This window comes from Pseudorca crassidens, chromosome 5 (assembly GCF_039906515.1).
Source record: "Pseudorca crassidens isolate mPseCra1 chromosome 5, mPseCra1.hap1, whole genome shotgun sequence".
Classification (NCBI taxonomy): Eukaryota; Metazoa; Chordata; class Mammalia; order Artiodactyla; family Delphinidae; genus Pseudorca; species Pseudorca crassidens.
In genome coordinates this window covers 22749443-22769148 of record NC_090300.1, presented here as the reverse complement: position 1 = coordinate 22769148, position 19706 = coordinate 22749443, and the positions used below count along the sequence as shown (strand labels likewise).

The 19706-nt window shown below is 45.1% G+C and overlaps 1 protein-coding gene, 1 long non-coding RNA gene and 1 pseudogene across 7 annotated transcripts in view; 2 read left to right on the top strand and 1 right to left on the bottom strand.

Moving 5' to 3' along the window:
- Positions 1-19706, bottom strand: part of WWTR1 (WW domain containing transcription regulator 1) — a 203971-nt gene that overhangs the window by 130815 nt on the left and 53450 nt on the right. Inside the window, exons 1-2 of one of the 3 annotated variants that reach the window (XM_067737524.1) lie at positions 1020-1322; positions 181-614 (exon numbers count right to left, since the gene is read on the bottom strand). In XM_067737524.1, coding sequence (XP_067593625.1) covers positions 181-611 — 431 coding nt within the window. In that variant the 5' untranslated portion in view covers positions 612-614; positions 1020-1322. Of the gene's footprint in view, positions 1-180; positions 615-819; positions 977-1019; positions 1323-19706 lie in introns of those variants that run through there. The other 2 variants (XM_067737525.1, XM_067737523.1) reach the window with 2 other exon arrangements.
- On the top strand, positions 389-4842 carry LOC137224706 (uncharacterized). 4 transcript variants are annotated; one of them, XR_010943456.1, is made up of 4 exons: positions 389-530; positions 2014-2393; positions 3062-3118; positions 4498-4842. It is a non-coding gene; the product is annotated as an uncharacterized lncRNA (long non-coding RNA). The 4 variants fall into 4 exon arrangements; XR_010943457.1 differs by lacking the exon at positions 389-530 and adding an exon at positions 1383-1466; XR_010943455.1 differs by lacking the exon at positions 389-530 and adding an exon at positions 1475-1654.
- On the top strand, positions 9199-10190 carry LOC137224705 (large ribosomal subunit protein uL30 pseudogene; annotated as a pseudogene).

The following is a 19706-nucleotide window of genomic DNA, read 5'->3' as shown; positions in this document are numbered from 1 at the left end:
CTCCCTCTCCCTCCCTCTCTCTCTCTCTCTCTCTCTCTCTCTCTCTCTCTCTCTCTCTCTCTCTCTCTCTCTCTCTCTCACACACACACACACACACACACACACACACACTCAAGAACAAGCGTGCACACACCCTGGGTATCATGACTCTGTGTCCCCCCTAGCTCCAGGCTGACTTACTTGAGGAAGTACCTCTGGCCAGTGGCCGTGAAGGTCATCTCCCAGCCTGGGGGCAGAGGCAGCTCGTCGGTCACGTCGTAGGACTGCTGTCGGAGGTGCGCGTGCTGCTGCGCCGGGCTGCCCGCAGCGCCCGCGCCGGTGCCCAGCTGCAGAGACGCGGGCGACGAGTGCGAGCGGACGTGCTGGGCGCCGCCGGCCAGTCGGGGCCCAGGGTGACCACCGGACGAGTCGGTGCTCGACTGGCGCGAGTGCGAGCCGGAGTCAGGCTCCTTGAAGAACGACTCGGGCAGGATCTTCTTCCGCCACGAGCTGGGCTTGGGGTTCATCACCGAGTTGAAGAGGGCTTCGAGGTCCGTGTCTAGGTCTTGAGTGACGTGAATCACTTGCTGCCCGGGTGGCGGGAGCGGAGGGGGCGCCGAGGCCGGATTCATCTTCTGCAAGGAGAAAGGAGGTCAGATGAGCCTTTTATTGAGGGTCGGAGAGGGTGATACGGGGGGGAGAATAGAGAGAAAAAGCAAAAGAGACAGATAGGTGTCAGCCTCGGGATCCCAGACACCCAGCAGTTAAGACCAGCCGGAGGGGGGAGGGGTCCCTCCTGGCCTCGAGAATTATGCAACTTTCTTGAAGCCAAGAAGTTACCAGGAAAGGGGGGATGGGGTGGCTGCTGGGAGTTAACTGCACTGGAGACGCTGCTGAACTGCTGGTGGCAAAGGACAGGTCGAAACTTTCCAGGGCAGTCAGCCCCCCAAAGTCTCCAAGACATCTCAACTCCGGAAGCCCGAGGAGCCGGGCGCCCTGGCGTGGTGCCGGGTGAGCGGGCGCGCGCCAGCGGGCACTACCTGGGCGCGCAGCGAAGCCGAGTCTGGGCGTGCGGCGGCCGCCGTCCCGCCCGAACTCGCTGTCGGGCCTGGGTCGCTAGGGTGCGTCCCGAGCTTGCAGGGCTGGAGCCGGGGCCCGGCTGGCAAATCCTGACCCGACTCGGTGCCTGGCAGCCGAGGGCCTTCTGCTCTCACATCCCCCGAACTGGCTTCAGGCGCTCGCGCTCCGCGAGGAGGCTGAGGAGAAGCAGACAGCGCGGCCGCCGCGGCTCCCGGACTGTCCCATAAACAAAGTTTGGAGCAAACTCCCACTCCCAGGAAAGAGGCGGGGCCGAAAGTTGAGCTGTTGAATTATGCATGACCTCCAAGTCCCCAGCCTGCCTGCCCCCGCTCGTCTCTCCCCTTTCTCTTCCTCCTCCTCCCACCCCCGGCTCCAGAAAACCCTAGGCGTGCTGGGTACTTTGCAGGGTAAGAGGAGACGGGTGCCCTCCACCCACTCCTCCTGGTCGCGCGGACCTCTCCCGCGGAGCCCTGGATCTGCATTCCTTTGAGTTTACCACGGACTTGGGGCGGGATCAAAGGGAAAGTGGCCCGAGCCTGTTTAATCAAGGACTTGTGGACCGAAACCAAGGCTGGGGGCGGCGGAGGGCACGCGGGTGAGGGGCCCAGACCGAGTAAGGGCCGGTCCTGGGCGCCGCGCCCTCCCTTAGTGCCGGGTGCCGAGGCCGGGAGCGCCGGAGCGCTGCACTGATCCGTGATTCTGCCTGAGGGCGGGCCCGGGTGCGCTCCGGCGCGGGGAGACACCAGCAAGGCCAGCCTTTCCACGGGAGGCTACTTAGCGCTTGTGACCATATTTGGTCTGGCGAGGAGGCATCTCGGCTGTTTGGCTTTCAATTGTCTGCTCGTGCGCAGACGGTGCCCAGAAAGTGCCTCTGTCGCTAGGGATGCGGCTTCGCCAGCTGGTTCACTGTAAACAACCTTCAAACCATTTATCAATCCTTGTTTTCCTCTCCAGGGTGACTCAAGTCACTAGGGGTTGAGAAGAAACCTGGTCAAAGCTTGGGCGCTGGAAAGGGACAGCGATCGTGCCCCCCTCTCCCGCGACATCCGCGCGGGTAGTGGGAGGATTGGAATGTCCCTGACGCCCTCCAGAGAGCCTGGAGCCGGGATGGAACCGGAACAGGTGGCTGGGAGCAGAGAGGGTGCGCCAGTGACCCGGAAAAAACCACCCACCCTCCCACCGACTGGATCTAGGCGAGGGGTGGAGACCCCCTGCTAGATCTAGACTGGCAAGACAGCTGCGGGAAGTAGTAGGCGGCCTGGTCCTCCGGAGCAGCTCAATTCCTTCCTTCCTTGTCCCTTCTCCATTGGGGAGAAGGGGAGAGTGGCTGCGAGGTAAGTCAGGCTTCAGAAAGTCCCTACCCGACCCCATTTGATTCAAACGTAAGTTTATGAAATAAGTCATATGAAGCGATATATGTAAAGCACTTTGAAGACATACCTGCCTACATACCTCTTTGTTAAATAAAATAGAATTGTATCAAGTGCAAGTATTGTGCCTTCACAGTTTTATAAGGGTGGAACAAAGTCAAAATTAAAATCTGGAGTTGTTTTGAAGGAGGAAAGTTTATGGGAAAGACAAGGCCACCCCATAGTTTTTTTTTGTTTTTTTGTTTTTTAAATTTTATTTATTTATTTATTTTTTTTTTGCGGTACGCGGGCCTCTCACTGTTGTGGCCTCTCCCATTGCGGAGCACATGCTCCAGACGCGCAGGCTCAGCGGCCATGGCTCACGGGCCCAGCCGCTCCGCAGCATGTGGGATCCTCCAGGACCGGGGCACGAACCCGTGTCCCCTGCATCAGCAGGCGGACTCTCAACCACTGCGCCACCAGGGAAGCCCCACACCCCATAGTTTTGCTTTGGAAAAGGTAAGAGTATTTGGGGCACATTCCCTGAATGGCTTCTCCCTGTCAGTGCCCAAAATAGAGCAGAGGCCACCTAAGTGAGCCCGCCCCCCATTATCTGTGTTTGAGGGTGTGCTCTGATTCCAAACTCCCCACAGATGGAAAAATCAAGACTGCCTGAGAGAGAAAGACAGTCATGTGGATCACTGTCAAAGGTGAGCAGAGCATGGCTCCTTCAGGAGACTCTGGAACTATTTCCCATCAGCGGGTCCTCTGCCCATAGGACCAGCAGAGGGAAGGGGAAGCTGCTACAGGTCACTCCATGGGAAATAGCATCTTTACAAGCTATCGTCAGAAGCCACCACAGTTGCAACAATGGGAAAATTAGCTCTGGAACTAGAGGAAGTGACTGGGACCGAAAGGTTACTAATTCAGAAGCCACTTGATGAACAGATGCAACCTTGAGGCCAGCCCAACTCCAGGAAGGTCCTCACCCAGGAAGGAAGGTCTTGCTTTGTAAAGAGTTCCTGGCTGCTGCACAGAGGAAGATGCTGAGGGAGCCATGAGATTGATCAGTTAGGGAGAATCAGGATTGAGGTTGGGTGGGCAAGGATGCCGTCATTCCTTGCCAAACTTCAAGACATAGATAGTGGAGGACAAAGTAGATGCCTGAAATGGAAACTGCTCTGATCACGTGATAGCTCAAAGGGAAAACTCCCAGTTCCCAAACAGTCTATAAGATATGATAGTGGATGGCCAAAGAGATTTGCTTCAGTGCCTCAAACAATAGTTTCAGATTAAATAACATTTATAGGTGCCTTGTATATATCAGGTACTGCCCATAAGAGGCAGTATGGTGTAACAGGTAAGTGTATAATGAATCTCTGGAGGAAAATACCTGAGGCAAGATACTGAAACTCTCTATTCCTGAGTTTTCTCCTTTGTAAATTAGAAACAATAACCGTACCCACCTCACAGGATTTTAGATTAAAACAAATTACAGTCGGCCCTTTGTATCCTTGGGTTCCACATCCACTGTGGATTTAAAAAAAAAAAAAAATCCAGAAAGTTCCAAAAAGCAAAACTTGAATTTGTGGCACACTGACAACTATTTACATAGCATTTAATTGTATTAGTTATTATAAGAAACGTAGAGCTGGTTTAAAGTATATGGGAGGATGTGTGTAGGTTATATTTAAATACTACGCCATTTTATATAAGGGACTTGACCATCCTCAGATTTTGGTTGGGGGGCGCGGGGTGTCCTAGAATCAACCCCCTGCTGATACTGAGGAACGACTATATACAAATTTTATCTGTTCCCACTGATTTAGAACACAAGCTTTGAAATGCCTAGCTCTACTCTCTACATTGGGCAAGTAATTTAACCTCCCTTAAATCATAGATTATTCATTTACAAATTGGAGATAATAGTGTGGTAGTCTGTGACACTGCAGGCCTTCAATGGACCACCCTTCTTTTGGTCACACCCTTATGGAGTCCCTCCCACTTAAATCTGGACTGGGCCAGTGACTTGCCTTCGCCTGGAAAATGCAGCCCTGCATCTGTGTTTGTTCCCTCTTTTAACCCCAAGGGAGGTGTGGAAGTTTCTGCTTCTGTAATTTTGGGAGATCTGAGCAGTGCTGGGGAAACCACGTGCAGAGGAAGAAGCCCTGAGATAGGTGGAGACAGGGAGAACTCCAGCCATCCAGCACCGGAGCTGAGCCCAGCCCCCAGCCGGCCCAACAGCTGACTGCAAGGGCATCAGTGACTAGCATCAAGACCAGTAGAACCAGAGCCCAGCCCAGCCCAGCCCAGATTGTAGAACAAATAAAATGAATATTGTTTTAAGCTACTAAATTTTCAAATTTTTTTTTAAATGCAGAATGGGCATTCTAAAGATTAAATAAGAAATTACAAATAAAGTTCTTAACACAAATTCTGTTACATGCTGAAGTATTTAATAAATAATGGCTGTGATTTGGGCTGAGACCCATAAAATAGATAATAGACAAATATTTTACAGGTAAGGAGACTGGTCCAGTGAGTTTTAAAGTACAGGAAGATCTCACTTTGTAGCACTTCACAGATACCGCGGGGTTTTTTTACAAATTGAAGGTTTGTGGCCACCCTGCATCACGCAACACTACCAGCTCCATTTTCCCAACAGCATTTGCTCAGATCGTGTCTCCATCATAGTTTGGTAATTCTCACAATATTTCAGACTTTTTTCTTACTGTATTTGCTAAAGGTGATCTGTGATTAGGGATCTTTGATGTTACTATTGCAAAAAGTTTACAACTCACTGAAGGCTCAGGTGATGGTTAGCATTTTTTAGCAATAAAGTATTTTTTAATTAAGGTATATACATTGTCTTTTTTTTTTAAACATAATGCAATTGCACATTTAACAAACTACAGTACAGTGTAAACGTAACTTTTATATGCACGGGGAAGCCAAAAAGATTCGAGCGACTGGAACTAAACTGGCAATATCTCCGAGGTATGCCTGTATTTTGTCCAAATACGTGAAATGAATTCTTGGGGGGAAGAAAAGTGCTGGGACATAGCCCAGGGTTTGTAATCCTAGATCGGAGTGCTTTTTTCTACTCTCCCCTCCTTTGAGCCAGGAGTTGCTCTCTGGTTTTGTCATTTTTAATCAGTGAGATACCTACTGCCTACCTATCTCATAGAGAAGAAACTCCACAATTTTTATAAGATAATCAATTGAGAGTACACTCCTGCCGATATGTAAATCTCTCTACTTGCAAAGACTTTCTCTCCTCCCTCTCTGTCCATATCCAATCAACGGCAAGGACTGTCAATTCTTCCTTCTGATGTCCCTCAAGCCCATCCTTCCTTTCCCACTCCCACAACAGGACCTTATCTTCAAAGCCTGCAGTGGCCTCCTGATTGGTTTCTCTCCCTCCAGTCCCTCATTTCTGGCCTCCCATTTTCATGTCATTCCCTGGCTCACAAGCTTTGAACAACAACCCACAAGAAAAAAAGTCAGAGCTATCAATCCAGCACCCAAGGACTCCCAACACACTGCCATCTTCACAGCATTCTGACCTTAATTTTTACACAGATGTGTCCCTCATCCTCTCCAGCTAGGCTCTGACCCAAGCACATTTGGCCTAATCCTTCACTACACCTATCTCTTTGTTTGAACCCTGCTCAAAACTGCCCTCCATACTCCATGGTCAAACCTTCATCCATCCCTCCTTTCCCTTAAATTCAGGCTGTTCTTGTCTTTTTCACTCCCTTGACACGTAATCACAGGTAACACTGCTTTATATTCTGTTTCGACTTTTACCTCAGTATCTCTTGCCTCGCCAACTGGATTGTAAATAGCTGCAGGGCTAGACACATCTTGTACTTCCTTATGGAATTGCTTCTCTGAAGGCCATAATTCCTTGCTGAGGGAATGCTGATCCTTACATGACTTTGCCTGTTCCTCTTCCAGCACCCACTGGTGTCCTCTTAGCAGTTTGTAAGGCACCCTCTCACCATTCACTGTAATTCTGGCACTACATATAGACTCAGCTCCTGAAAAGGACTGCAAGCTCTTAGAGGACAAGTCTAAGAGGACTTCATTTTCCTTTTTCTCTTCCCCGTGCCTAACAAGGTGTTCTCCACACAGGAGTGTCCAGTACACTAGCCTAGCCCAGTGGCCGTTGCCTGCCATTCTGCCTGAGGAAAGCCACAGGCCGCTTTTCTCAGCTCTGAATCACTGACTTGGTCTGAGTGGATGATTCCAGCTCAGGTGAATGGTCAGAAACTTGGTGGGGTGAGTGAGTTGTTAAAAGACTCTAGCCCAGGAGCCCTTGGGGCAGAACCTGCCTGGACTTGCTGAACCAGTATGGAGAAAATTCCCAGAGCAGAATCACCATTAGCAACTGAAGGGGAGCAAAACAGACAAGGACTTTGAATAGATAAGGGTTTGAATAATCAAGAGTCCAGAAAACTGTTGAAGAAGATTATTTCAACAGGAGGCTAAGAGTTGACCAGTTCCTTGACATGGTATGTGTGTATTCATAATTTACCACATCTCAAGTGTCTACCACAGTGTCCAGCACATGGCAAGTTTACAAATACTTACAATGATGGCTGCCGCCACCCAGTTCTGCATTGACTCTCCTCACATGCGGGTCTCACTGTCAGGCTTCACTTTGGTGTTCCTAAAAAATGCATCACTGGTATGATCGTAAGGAAGATAATTTTGATAAAGGTGATGATGACAGTGATGATGGATGGGACTGTGGTCTGCCTAATGTTATCTGTTACTTCAGCAATGCAGTTGGACAAGAGGAAGAAGGAATTTCTGAGATTCAGTCTGTACTTGGGTACTGTGCACGAGTTGTTTATCCTTTAGTATTTTTACTATACATATGTATTTTTGGGGGGGATTGGAGAAAATAATTTTAAATGGAAAAATTAATTAATTAATTAATATATTTTTAGAAAAGAAAAATACGCTTTTGGAAATGCTTAACACGGGAATTCCCTGGATGTCCAGTGGTTAGGGCTCCACTTCACTGCCAACATGTGGGTTCAGTCTCTGGTTGGGGAACTAAGATCCTGCAAGCCGTGTAGCACGCCCTTCTGCCCCCCCCCAAAAAAAAGGAAAGAAAAAGAAAATGCTTAACAACGTAAAGCATGGTTTGGAGGTTAACTAGCAGCTGTATTGGAAAGTTGCTAGTTGCAGCATAATCTATAGTAGGGGAAAATTAGAAGTTTCTTAAACACTTAACATGAGATTGGTTAAGTATATGTGACGGCTCCATATATCCAGTGAATTTTTGGTAGCTATCTGAAGTAGTACTTATGAAGATAATATATCAATGTGAGAATGTCTTTTTTAATCATTTTTGATGAAAAAAATCCAGAAGCAAGTATTAATGAATACCATAATTACAACTTTGTTCAAAAACATTGAGGCAGGTGGGAAATGAATAAAAAATACGATGCTAAAGTAATACCAAAAAATAAAATGTCTATATAAAAATAAAATACATAGATAAATGTCTCTCTTTATGTACTTAGGTCTGTGTAGATCTATAAATGTGTCACATGATAGAGAAGATGAATCATCACCCTCAGAAGCCTAGACCATATTATTAATATTATTTTGGGTGTGATGAAAGAACTAATTACCAGTGTTTGGGGGGAAATTTCAAGGTGCTCAGTATTAGTCATATATTCAAGAAATATATATATGTGTATTATACATATACGTATATAAATTTGGAAAAAAATTTTTAATTTTTTTTAAAGAAAAAAAATTGGGGTCCCCACTATGTGCAGGACCAAAAGTGGTCTTTCAAGCCGAGCTTGGAAGAGTTTACCACCTGATAGGACATTCATTGGTTGACGATGTCATTCAACTCCTCCCTCGACCCAAATAAGTCCCAGATCTGGTTACACCAGCTGTTCAAGCCACCTCTCTTCCCCTGTCTTATTTGTCATGTTGACAGAAGCCAAGCATATACAAGCTCTACTGTTATCTCTCTGTCTCAGAACTGTCCAGACTCAAGTGAGGTCACTTTTCGTGCCTGGTAAAGAAAAGTCAACCGTGGTTTGGAGCCAAGGAGACAAGGAGAGGACCAGCCAAACCAAGACAGGGTGGAGGGAGGGCCCAGGAGGCAAATGCTGCTCCACGAGAGAGCTAACCCTACAGGCATGAGTTCAACTCACACATGCTTAAAAACAACAAAAGTTTCCTTTACAAATATATATTTGAGGGCTTCCCTGGTGGCACAGTGGTTAAGAATCCGCCTGCTAATGCAGGGATCGTGGGTTCAAGCCTGGGAAGATCCCTTGTGCCGCAGAGCAACTAAGCCCGTGCGCCACAACTACTGAGCCCACGTGCCACAGCTACTGAAGCCCGCGCGCCTAGAGCCCGAGCTCCGCAAGAGAAGCCACCGCAATGAGAAGCCCGCACACCACAACGAAGAGTAGCCCCCCTCGTCGCAAGCCCGCATGTAGCAACAAAGACCCAACTCAGCAAAAAACTAAATAAACAAAAAGATTGGCTTATAAAAATAAATTAATTAATTAAATAAAAATATATATTTGCATATAATCTTGGATCAGAGGGTGAATTTATTCTCATGTAGTGTCTGCCATACAGTAACTCCTAATTTGACCATATGACTGTAGACATTTCCCCCTAGTCAAAATAATTAAAAGTTATTAGTATTTCAATTGTCACAATAAGAGTGAATAATATTTGTATAATACTATACAGACTACAAAAAATTTCACATGTACAGTCACACATGAATCTCACAGTAACTCTCTAAGAATTGGCAGGCAAGCCTTACTGGAACACCTATTTTACAGATAAGAAAACAAAGGTTCAGATAAATTTGTGTCTTGCCGAAGGTCATTGAGTTGTAACAAAAGAGCCAGAACGCAGCTCTTTCCGGCTGGAACCATGGAGGGTGCGGAAGAGAAGAAAAAGAAGGTTCCTGCTGTGTCAGAAACCCTTAAGAAAAAGCGAAAGAATTTCTCAGAGCTTAAGATCAAGCGCCTGAGAAAGAAATTTGCCCAAAAGATGCTTCGAAAGGCAAGGAGGAAGCTTATCTATGAAAAAGCTAAGCACGATCACAAGGAATACAGGCAGATGTATAGAACTGAAATTCGCATGGCTAGGACGGCAGGAAAAGCCGGCAACTTCTGCGTAGCCACGGAACCCAAATTGACGTTTGTCATCAGGATCAGAGGTATCAATGGTGTGAGCCCAAAGGTTCGAAAGGTGTTGCAGCTTCTCCGACTCCATCAGATTTTCAATGGCACTTTTGTGAAGCTCAACAAGGCTTCAATTAACATGCTGAGAATTGTGGAACCATACATTGCATGGAGGTACCCAACCTGAAGTCAGTAAATGAATTGATCTACAAGCGTGGTTATGGCAAAATCAACAAGAAGCGAACTGCCCTGACAGATAACGTGTTGATTGCTCCATCTCTTGGCAAATACGGTATTATCTGCATGGAGGATCTGATTCATGAGATCTATACTGTTGGAAAGCGTTTGCGTTCAAAGAAGCAAACGACTTCCTGTGGCCCTTCAAATTGTCTTCACGAGGTGGAATGAAGAAAATGACCACCCATTTTGTTGAAGGTGGAGATGCTGGCAACAGGGAAGACCAGATCAACAGGCTTATTAGAAGGATGAACTAAGGTATCTACCATGATTACTTCTGTAATCTGGCCAGTTAATAAACAGTGACTGCTTTCAAATTGAAAAAAAAAAAAAAAAGAGCCAGAACTCAAACTGTCTAGTGCCTCCAGGCTTTCAAATTATATTTCTCTTATATCTTCTTAACTGAATCAGAGTCTTAATTGCTTCTTCCTTTGTGAGCATTACAGAATTCTGTCTGTTCCTCAAAAAAAAAAAAAAAGAGAGAGAGAGAGAGAGGATATTTTTAAAGTTTTTTCTCCTCCACTGACTTACAGTATCATTTCACAAATGCTTTGTCATCTAATGGCCATTCAATGCACAGAAGATTGAAGTTTAGTTGTCTCTTCCCTGTCATTAAATAAATGAAAAGTCAAATGTGTTGGAGGGAACTTAAAGTGCAATCAGGTCCTGATTAATGGAGTGCTTGTGTGTATTAAAGAACCCCTTCTGTGTTGTAAATCGTCACTACTAATTAATATGGAGCAGGCAGTCCCTGCTTTTTTTTTTTAAAGGATTGTAGTCCTTAAGTCGTTTTCTAAATTGGTCATTTGGAACTCAGTATGCATTTTGTTACAGAAAAAGTATATCACAAATGATGACTAGGCACTCTAGCCTAGCCATTGCACTAGGGGCTCTAACAGCCCCAAATCCTTGGGGGCCCCCAAACCTCAGTCTGTCCTGACCCTCAGATTGAGTCTTTCTAGACCCTTCAAGGGCTGGTGTGGGGAAAGAGCTCAGAAAACAGGCAGATTTCTTCCTGCAGCAAGAAGAGGCTCCTACAGGATCAAAGTGTTTCCTGTGAGTCCAGGATTACCTTGTTGGACAAATTCATATTTTCTATATCATACACGTGCCAGGAGTGGGAGGAAAAGTTAAGACTCCTCTTGGCTGCAGGTAAAAGGTTTTGTTCACTTAAGCAAAAGTGAGCAATTACAAGGATACTGCATAGAACCTGAAAAAGTCCACATCTCTCTCTCTCTCTCTCTCTCTCTCTCTCTTTCTGTCTCCCCACCCCACTTCTCTCTGCATATCTTCTTCACTCTTCTTTCTGCACCCAGCTTTTTCTGCTCTTCAATCCACATGGCACGTGGTTGTCTACACCTCACAATTTCACATATTATACAGTTTCTCTTGAAAGAGAAATGGACTTTTGCCTCAAGTCCAAATTCCCAGGGAAAGGTGTCTGATTGGTTTAGCTTGAATCAGGTGTCCATCTGGACTAATCACCTTTAATGGTGGGTAGGAGGCAGAGCAACGTCAAGAATAAGTACAATGAGCATGATTCTCAAGGGAAGGCAGGAAGCTCTCAGAAAGAAGGCCCAGGCAGAGAAACTCAGAGATGGAATAGCTGCCTGTGTTCATATGCTTGGCATTTCTTAGCAGGAACAAAAATCTCTTAGCTCTTTACCTTTTAGAAACAAATCACCAACAAAATACTTAGAGGTATCACATGATGCCCTTACAGCCAAACAACTTTAGGACTACATGGGTACCAACCTAGTGGCTGCACATTGTAGTTCTACTGAATCATCATCTCCCATTTTGGAGGCAAAGATTTCAGGCAAGAGACATTTTATTGTTTATTCTGTGAATTTCCTCCAACCCGCCATCAAGGCTCTTTCTGGTATTGATTGTACAGCCAGGAGCTCCAGGTTAGAGATGATAATATAATTCAGCCTGGCTAGTAGACATTGTATCAGTATCTGTAAAAATAAAACTTGTTATGGCTTTCAAGGGAAAAAACTTCAGTTTTAGTTTTCTCTTGCAATTGTTAAAAGACTTGGGACTTCCCTGGTGGGCCAGTAGCTAAGACTCCGAGCTCCCAATGCAGGGGTCCCGGGTTCAACCCCTGGTCAGGGAACTAGATCCCATATGCCACAATTAAGAGTTCACATGGCACAACTACAGATTCCTTGTGCCGCAACTAAAAGGCCCTCATGCCTCAATGAAGATCCTGCACAGGGCAACCAACACCCTGCTTAGCCAAATAAATAAATATTAAAAAAAAAAAAAAAAGACTGCCTTATTCAATTAAGTAGGGCAACTTGTTCCTTTCAACGAGGAATGACAAAGTTCTTTGTCTGATTCTGATTTAAATACGTCTCAGGTGAGAAATCTATCTCTTCTATCTGCCCTGGAGATAGGTTATATTGAAGTGTCCAAGAGCTGATGCTTCATTACTTTACATCACAAGTCAAGGTCTTAAATTAGAAGTGATGGATCCCATTCTTAGAATAAAATTAGTCACTAATAGAGAGGGGCCCTTTGGGTGTATTCCCTGACAACTCTGGAGCAGTAGTTATATTGATTCTTCCACATAAACTCCCTTAGACACTCTACTCACCAAAAAATGTCACAGAGGTTTCAAAACATTTTGTGTTAGTGTTTGAACGTCACAAGAAATAAGTCTCAGTCTGTTTGGTTGAAAAGACAGACATAATGTGGTGGTACATTTCATCCTTGCTAATGAATCTTCCTTTGACTTTCTGCGCAGCTTGGCCAAATGAGTTCGGAGACCAAACTTTACAGCCTCCAAAGCAATTTGCTGGTATGGGAGAGACCCAGCCCATTTTCCCTAAAATTACCAAAAGCCTTCGTGCAGAATCCAAGTGTTTATCTTTAGTCAGTCTTTTCTGTTTCATCACTGCCAGGAGATTTGTTTTTGTAGGAGAGGCAATAAGAACGCCACATATGGGTATTTTCCTGCCCAGACTCATTTACTTGCAAGGGAACCTCTCTGGCGGGCACAAAATCTCACCAAGGAAAATCCCAACCAAGTTTATTACTGGGCCAGTTCCATTAATCCGCAGCTTGGGGCGGCAGTGTGTAGCTGGTCTGGGAACAAGAGTGCTCTTTTTTACTTATCACAAATCCATCTGAACTCAAAAGGGCCTCACTTAAATCAGGAATTCCTGTTCTTCTGGAAATGTCATTTCATCTGAATTAGCAGTTCTGTGGTTTAAAGGAGACAAACAGGATTCTTACCACTAGAGTCCAATGGCAGGGAAAAGGGAGGCAACCATAAAAGTAATCCAGGGAAAGTTTGGAGGTGAACTTGCCCTCCTGTAAATAGACAAAATAGACCTCTGTTTCCCTAGTACAAGTTCTAGAAGACACTGACATAACCTGTAACTCCTCTGCAGAGTTAAATGACAGTAAATTGGCCAAGAGAGATACCTGTATTGATAGGGTAGGTGTCTGTTTAACCTTCAGGTTTAAACTCTTCATCAAGCAAAAAAACCCAGAAAAACAGTTGGTTACTTGGAAAAGAACTATTTAGAAGTGTGATTTGTGGGTCAGTTCAGATCCACCAGGAAGCAGATGCCAAGATGGAATTAGAGGAGCAAGAGATGTATTGCAGGAAAAGCCTGTAAAGAACGGAGGGGAGAAGGAAGAAAAGCAGGCAGGATGGCAATGCAGATATGACACCTGTGAATGGAGGAAAGAAGGAAGGAGGATTGGGTGTGAAGAGCTTCAGACTGTAGTGCAACCCTGAGAAAGTCCTGACCCAGCTGATGGGGAACTTCAAGGCAATCCTTGACTGACAGGTGGCCCACATGGGCAGGAAGGGCCCAGCTTTAGCACCCTGCTGAGTGCAGTCACTGGCAGGTTGAGGAGAGCATGGCCTTCAGCAGTGAATTTCACAGAGGCAGCAGCTGCGGCTGTTAGCTCCCTGCCCTCCTCACAGGAGATTCTCTGTTGAAGGGAGCCCTAAGCAGTGAACCCACATGGTTTTCACCCTGGTCTATACAGACTGCATCACATGGGCAGACTTCTCTATCCATTTTCAGGGTACAGTTCTTCCCAAGTTCCTGTGGACCTCTCCTCTTGAGGGGAAACTTAGAAGAGGCAGTTTAGTGACCCAAACCACAGCCCCCATGCTGCAGTTGGTCTTGAGGCCATAACTGGCATTTATCTTCTCTCTCCTCAACTATCCACTCTGAAGACTCCACATCCTACTCTATCACCTTTGCAGGAGTTGATGGCTCCCTTATCTGGTAGTGCAACTCAGACCTTCATTCTTAGGGGGCCCAAGCCTTTGGAATCGGACCCTTCTCAGAGTGAGGATGTTGTGTAAGTCCATCCACAGTTATAACTGAGAAAACGAGGGCTTCCCTGGTGGTGCAGTGGTTGGGGGTCCGCCTGCCAATGCAGGGGACATGGGTTCGTGCCCAGGTCCGGGAGGATCCCACATGCCGCGGAGCGGCTGGGGCCGTGAGCCATGGCCGCTGAGCCTGAGCATCCGGAGCCTGTGCTCCGCAACGGGAGGGGCCACAACAGTGAGAGGCCCGCGTACCGCAAAAAAAAAAAAACAAAACTAAACTAAACTAAAAATAACTGAGAAAACGAATCCACAGAGGTACCAAGTAGATCACCTGGTTGTGCACATTTCTCCCTCCCCCTTGCCCTCCCAGTGCAATATCAGCCTTAGCTCCTCCCACTGCTCAGGGTCATTGGTTCCGGCTGGAATGATGGCAACTCTTCTCTCCTGTTGGTCCCGGACACAGGAGTCTAAAGTGCCTGTGTGGCATTCATAGATTATAGTTCAATCATACCATTATGTCACCTAGCGCACTCCCTTTGGGGACCTGGACCTCTAACCCTACAGAGCCCAAAGTTGTGAGGATGGGAAGCACAAAATTCCCCAATGGGTCACTAGGAGTGATGTTAAATGGGCCTTCTCTTGTTGCCACCCCTTCATTCTTGTACCCGTGCATTCTTCCTATAAGTGACATAATATCAAATAAATGTCTCTGGTTTGGTGTATACATTGCACTCTGTAGGATGGCAACTTATCCCTGCAGAGTCTTGCTTACAAGCTGGTGCTTTAGCTGTGCCTTCTGTCTACCAGTTTAGCTAATTCTATATATTGAAGTATGTAATATAACCAGTGGATTCTATAGCTAAGGGGTAATTTCTGCGCCTCCTCTGCTGCAAAGTGGGTTTCGTGATCGGATGCTATATTGCGTGGGATTTTGTGCTCATGAATCAGGCATTCTGTAAGTTTCCAGAGAGCAGTGCTGACTGAGGCTCTGTGGGCAGGGAAGGCAAATTCATACCCCAAATAGGTATACATTCCTGTGCAGGCTGGATGGAGGGGGCCCACTGCAGTCAACTTGCCGAGTGGCTGGTTGGACTCTTCTGGGAATACTGCCACATTGGATGCTCAGTCTCTGTTTTTGGTACACTGGACATTTAGAAGCAGCAGGAACTAGAGCAGCTTTGGCAAATGGGAGTCCGTACTGTTGGGCCCATAGTCTCTATCTCCAACACCTTTCACTTGTCCATCGTGTCCATTCTGGGGTGGTTGAGGGCAAAGAATGGCTAATGTCAACTGGCCAAGTCCATTCTGCCTACTTGGTTTTTTAGTGCCTCTTCAGTGCTTAATACTTTTGGGTGGGCATTAATATGTAACACAGAACCTTCATGCTTCATGCCCACTTTCATATATCCATCTACATGCCTCTGCTTCTGACCTTTGTCAAAATCCTCCAGTGCTTTCCCTTTCAGAGTCACTGCACAGGAAAGTATATGTATTCACATCTCAAGCAGTTACCTCTCCTTCCATACAAAGTGAATGACCTTGCAATGCTTGAAGCTCTACCCACTGGGAAGTTTATGAGCCACTGTCCATTTTTGTCTTGCACCCACATACAGAGCCAACCTATCCATAAGCTAACCCTAGCTTTGAATTTTTCGTCCCCCTTCAGCGGGTTGGGAACCTACAGAGCGTGAAGGCAGCTGGTGCACCCGTAGCGGATGACATGGGTGTCTGGGATACCTGCCAATGCAGTTTGCTCACACCCTCTGGTCCTGCTCGGGCTCAATCCTGGATGTACCATTTCCATTTTATGATGGATTGCTCTTGGGTCTGTCCAACTTTATAACTCGGTAGACCAAATAGAACCCAGTTTATAATAGACAATTCTAAATGTATGCTCACATGTTACCCCATGGCCAACTGCTCCATCTCTACCAGGGCCTGGTAACATACCAGTGAGCTATTTCTGAAAAGATGTAAAACTCTCTGCTGCAGATGGCATGGCCCAGCTCTAGAAATCTTAGAGTCTGTGCTGTGATTCTCTCACTGGGGCTTGCTATAAATTCCACACTGTATCATTTCCCACCTCCAACATTATAGGCTCTGCCAGGGAGTATGGTCAAGTAACGGGGCTGCTTACACCCTGTACTTGCTATAGAGCCCTTTCTTGCTCTAGGCCTCACTCAAAGATAGCGCCTTCCGTGTCACCTGGGATTTGGGCTGCAATAGCATTCTTAGATATGGAATATGTTGCCCCCAGTACATGAAGAAGCCCATCAGGCATCGTGGTTCCTTCTTTAGAGTAAGAGATGCAAGATGCAGTATTTTGTATTTTACTTTGGAGAGGTTTTCCCAGAATACCCTTGACTACTGAACCCTTAAAAACCTCACTGAGGTTCAGATCCCTGAATCTTCATAGGTTTGTCTCCCATCCTCAGGTGTACATGTCTCCTACCAAGGCTGCCAGCACCCTAGCCACATCATGCTCATTTGCCTAATCAGCACACTATCACTGATGTAATGGATCAATGTGATGTTCTCTGGGACGTTTAGATGGTCCAGCTCTGTATCTGAACCACACATAACAGAGGGTGGAGAATTAACATATCTCTGGGGTAAAATTCTAAATAAATATTGTCTATTCCAAACGAATGCAAACTGGTTCTGATCCTCTTTTCTTTTTTGTTTTTTAAATTTATTTATTTTTGGCTGCATCGGGTCTTTGTTGCTGCGCGCGGGCTTTCTCTAGTTGCGGCGAGTGGGCGCTACTCTTCACTGCGGTGCGCAGGCTTCTCACTGCGGTGGCTTCTCTTGTTACAGAGCATGGGCTCTAGGTACACAGACTTCAGTAGTTCTGACTTGCAGGCTGTTGAGCACAGGCTCAGTAGTTGTGGCACACGGGCTTAGTTGCTCCACGGCATGTGGGATCTTCCCAGACCAGGGCTCGAACCTGTGTCCCCTGTATTGGCAGGAGGATTCTTAACCACTGAGCCACCAGGGAAGCCCTGATCCTCTTTTCTTTCTTTCTTTTTTTTTTAAATGATTTTATTCATATATATGCACCTAACATTTTATTCTGGTTAGAGTTTATTTATTTACTTATAAGTTTTGTTTTGTTTTGTTTTGTTTTGTTTAACATCTTTATTGGAGTATAATTGCTTTACAATGGAGTGTTAGTTTCTGCTGTATAACAAAGTGAATCAGCTATACATATACATATGTTCCTATATCTCTTCCCTCTTGCGTCTCCCTCCCTCCCACCCTCCCTATCCCACCCCTTTAGGTGTTCACAAAGCACCGAGCTGATCTCCCTGCGCTATGCGGCTGCTTCCCACTAGCTATCTACCTTACGTTTGGTAGTGTATATATGTCCATGCCACTCTCTCACTTTGTCCCAGCTTACCCTTCCCCCTCTCCATATCCTCAAGTCCATTCTCTAGTAGGTCTGCGTCTTTATTCCTGTCTTGCCCCTAGGTTCTTCATGACCATTTTCTTTTTATTTTCATTTTTAGATTCCATATATATGTGTTAGCATATGGTATTTGTTTTTCTCTTTCTGACTTACATCACTCTGTATGACACACTCTAGGTCCATCCACCTCACTACAAATAACTTAATTTCCATCCACCTCACTACAAATAACTTAATTTTTTATGGTTGAGTAATATTCCATTGTATATATTTGCCACATCTTTATCCATTCATCTGTTGATGGACACTTAGGTTGCTTCCATGTCCTGGCTATTGTAAATACTGCTGCAATGAATATTATGGTACATGACTCTTTTTGAATTATGGTTTTCTCAGGGTATATGCCCAGTAGTGGGATTGCTGGGTCATATGGTAGTTCTATTTTTAGTTTCTTAAGGAACCTCCATACTGTTCTCCATAGTGGCTGTATCCATTTACATTCCCATCAACAGTGCAAGAGGGTCCCCTTTTCTCCACACCCTCTCCAGTATTTATTGTTTGTAGATTTTTTGATGATGGCCATTCTGACCGGTGTGAGATGATATCTCATTGCAGTTTTGATTTGCATTTCTCTAATGATTAATGATGTTGAGCATTCTTTCATGTGTTTGTTGGCAGTCTGTATATCTTCTTTGGAGAAATGTCTATTTAGGTCTTCTGCTTATTTTTGGATTGGGTTGTTTGATTTTTTGATATCGAGCTGCACGAGCTGCTTGTAAATTTTGGAGTTTAATCCTTTGTCAGTTGCTTCATTTGCAAATATTTTCTCCCATTCAGAGGGTTGTCTTTTCATCTTGTTTATGGTTTCCTTTGCTGTGCAAAAGCTTTGAAGTTTCATTAGGTCCCATTTGTTTATTTTGTTTTTATTTCCATTTCTCTACGAGGTGGGTCTAAAAGGATCCTGCTGTGATTTATGTCAAAGAGTGTTCTCCCTGTTTTCCTCTAAGAGTTTTATAGTGTCTGGCCTTACATTTAGGTCTTTAATCCATTTTGAGTTTATTTTTGTGTTTGGAGTTAGGGAGTGTTCTAATTTCATTCTTTTACATGTAGCTGTCCAGTTTTCCCAGCACCACTTACTGAAGAGGCTGTCTTTTCTCCATTGTATATTCTTGCCTCCTTTATCAAAAATAAGGTGACCATATGTGCATGGGTTTATCTTCGGGCTTTCTATCCTGTTCCACTGATCTATATTTCTGTTTTTGTGCCAGTATCATACTGTCTTGATTACTGTAGCTTTGTAGTATAGTGTGAAGTCCAGGAGCCTGATTCCTCCAGCTCCATTTTTCTTTCTCAAGATTGCTTTGGCTATTCGGGGTCTTTTGTGTTTCCATACAAATTGTGAAATTTTTTCTTCTAGTTCTGTGAAAAATGCCATTGGTAGTTTGATAGGGCTTGCATTGAATCTGTAGATTGCTTTGGGTAGTATGCCATTTTCACAATGTTGATTCTTCCAATCCAAGAACATGGTATATCTCTCCATCTGTTTGTACCATCTTTAATTTCTTTCATCAGTGTCTTATAGTTTTCTGAATACATGTCTTTTGTCTCCTTCGGTAGGTTTATTCCTAGGTATTTTATTCTTTTTGTTGCAATGGTAAATGGGAGTGTTTCCTTAATTTCTCTTTAAGATTTTTCATCATTAGTGTATAGGAATGCAAGAGATTTCTGTGCATTAATTTTGTATCCTGCTACTTTACCAAATTCATTGATTAGATCTAGTAGTTTTCTGGTAGCATCTTTAGAATTCTCTATGTATAGTATCATGTCATTTGCAAACAGTGACAGCTTTACTTCTTCTCTTCAGATTTGGCTTCCTTTTATTTCTTTTTCTTCTCTGATTGCTGTGGCTAAAACTTCCAAAACTATGTTGAATAATAGTGGTGAGAGTGGACAACCTTGTCTTGTTCCTGATCTTAGAGGAAATGGTTTCAGTTTTTCACCATTGAGAACAACGCTGGCTGTGGGTTTATTACGTATGGCCTTTACTATGTTGAGGTACGTTCCCTCTATGCCTACTTTCTGGACGGTTTTTATCATAAATTGGTGTTGAATTTTGTCAAAAGCTTTCTCTGCCTCTATTGAGATGATCATATAGTTTTTCT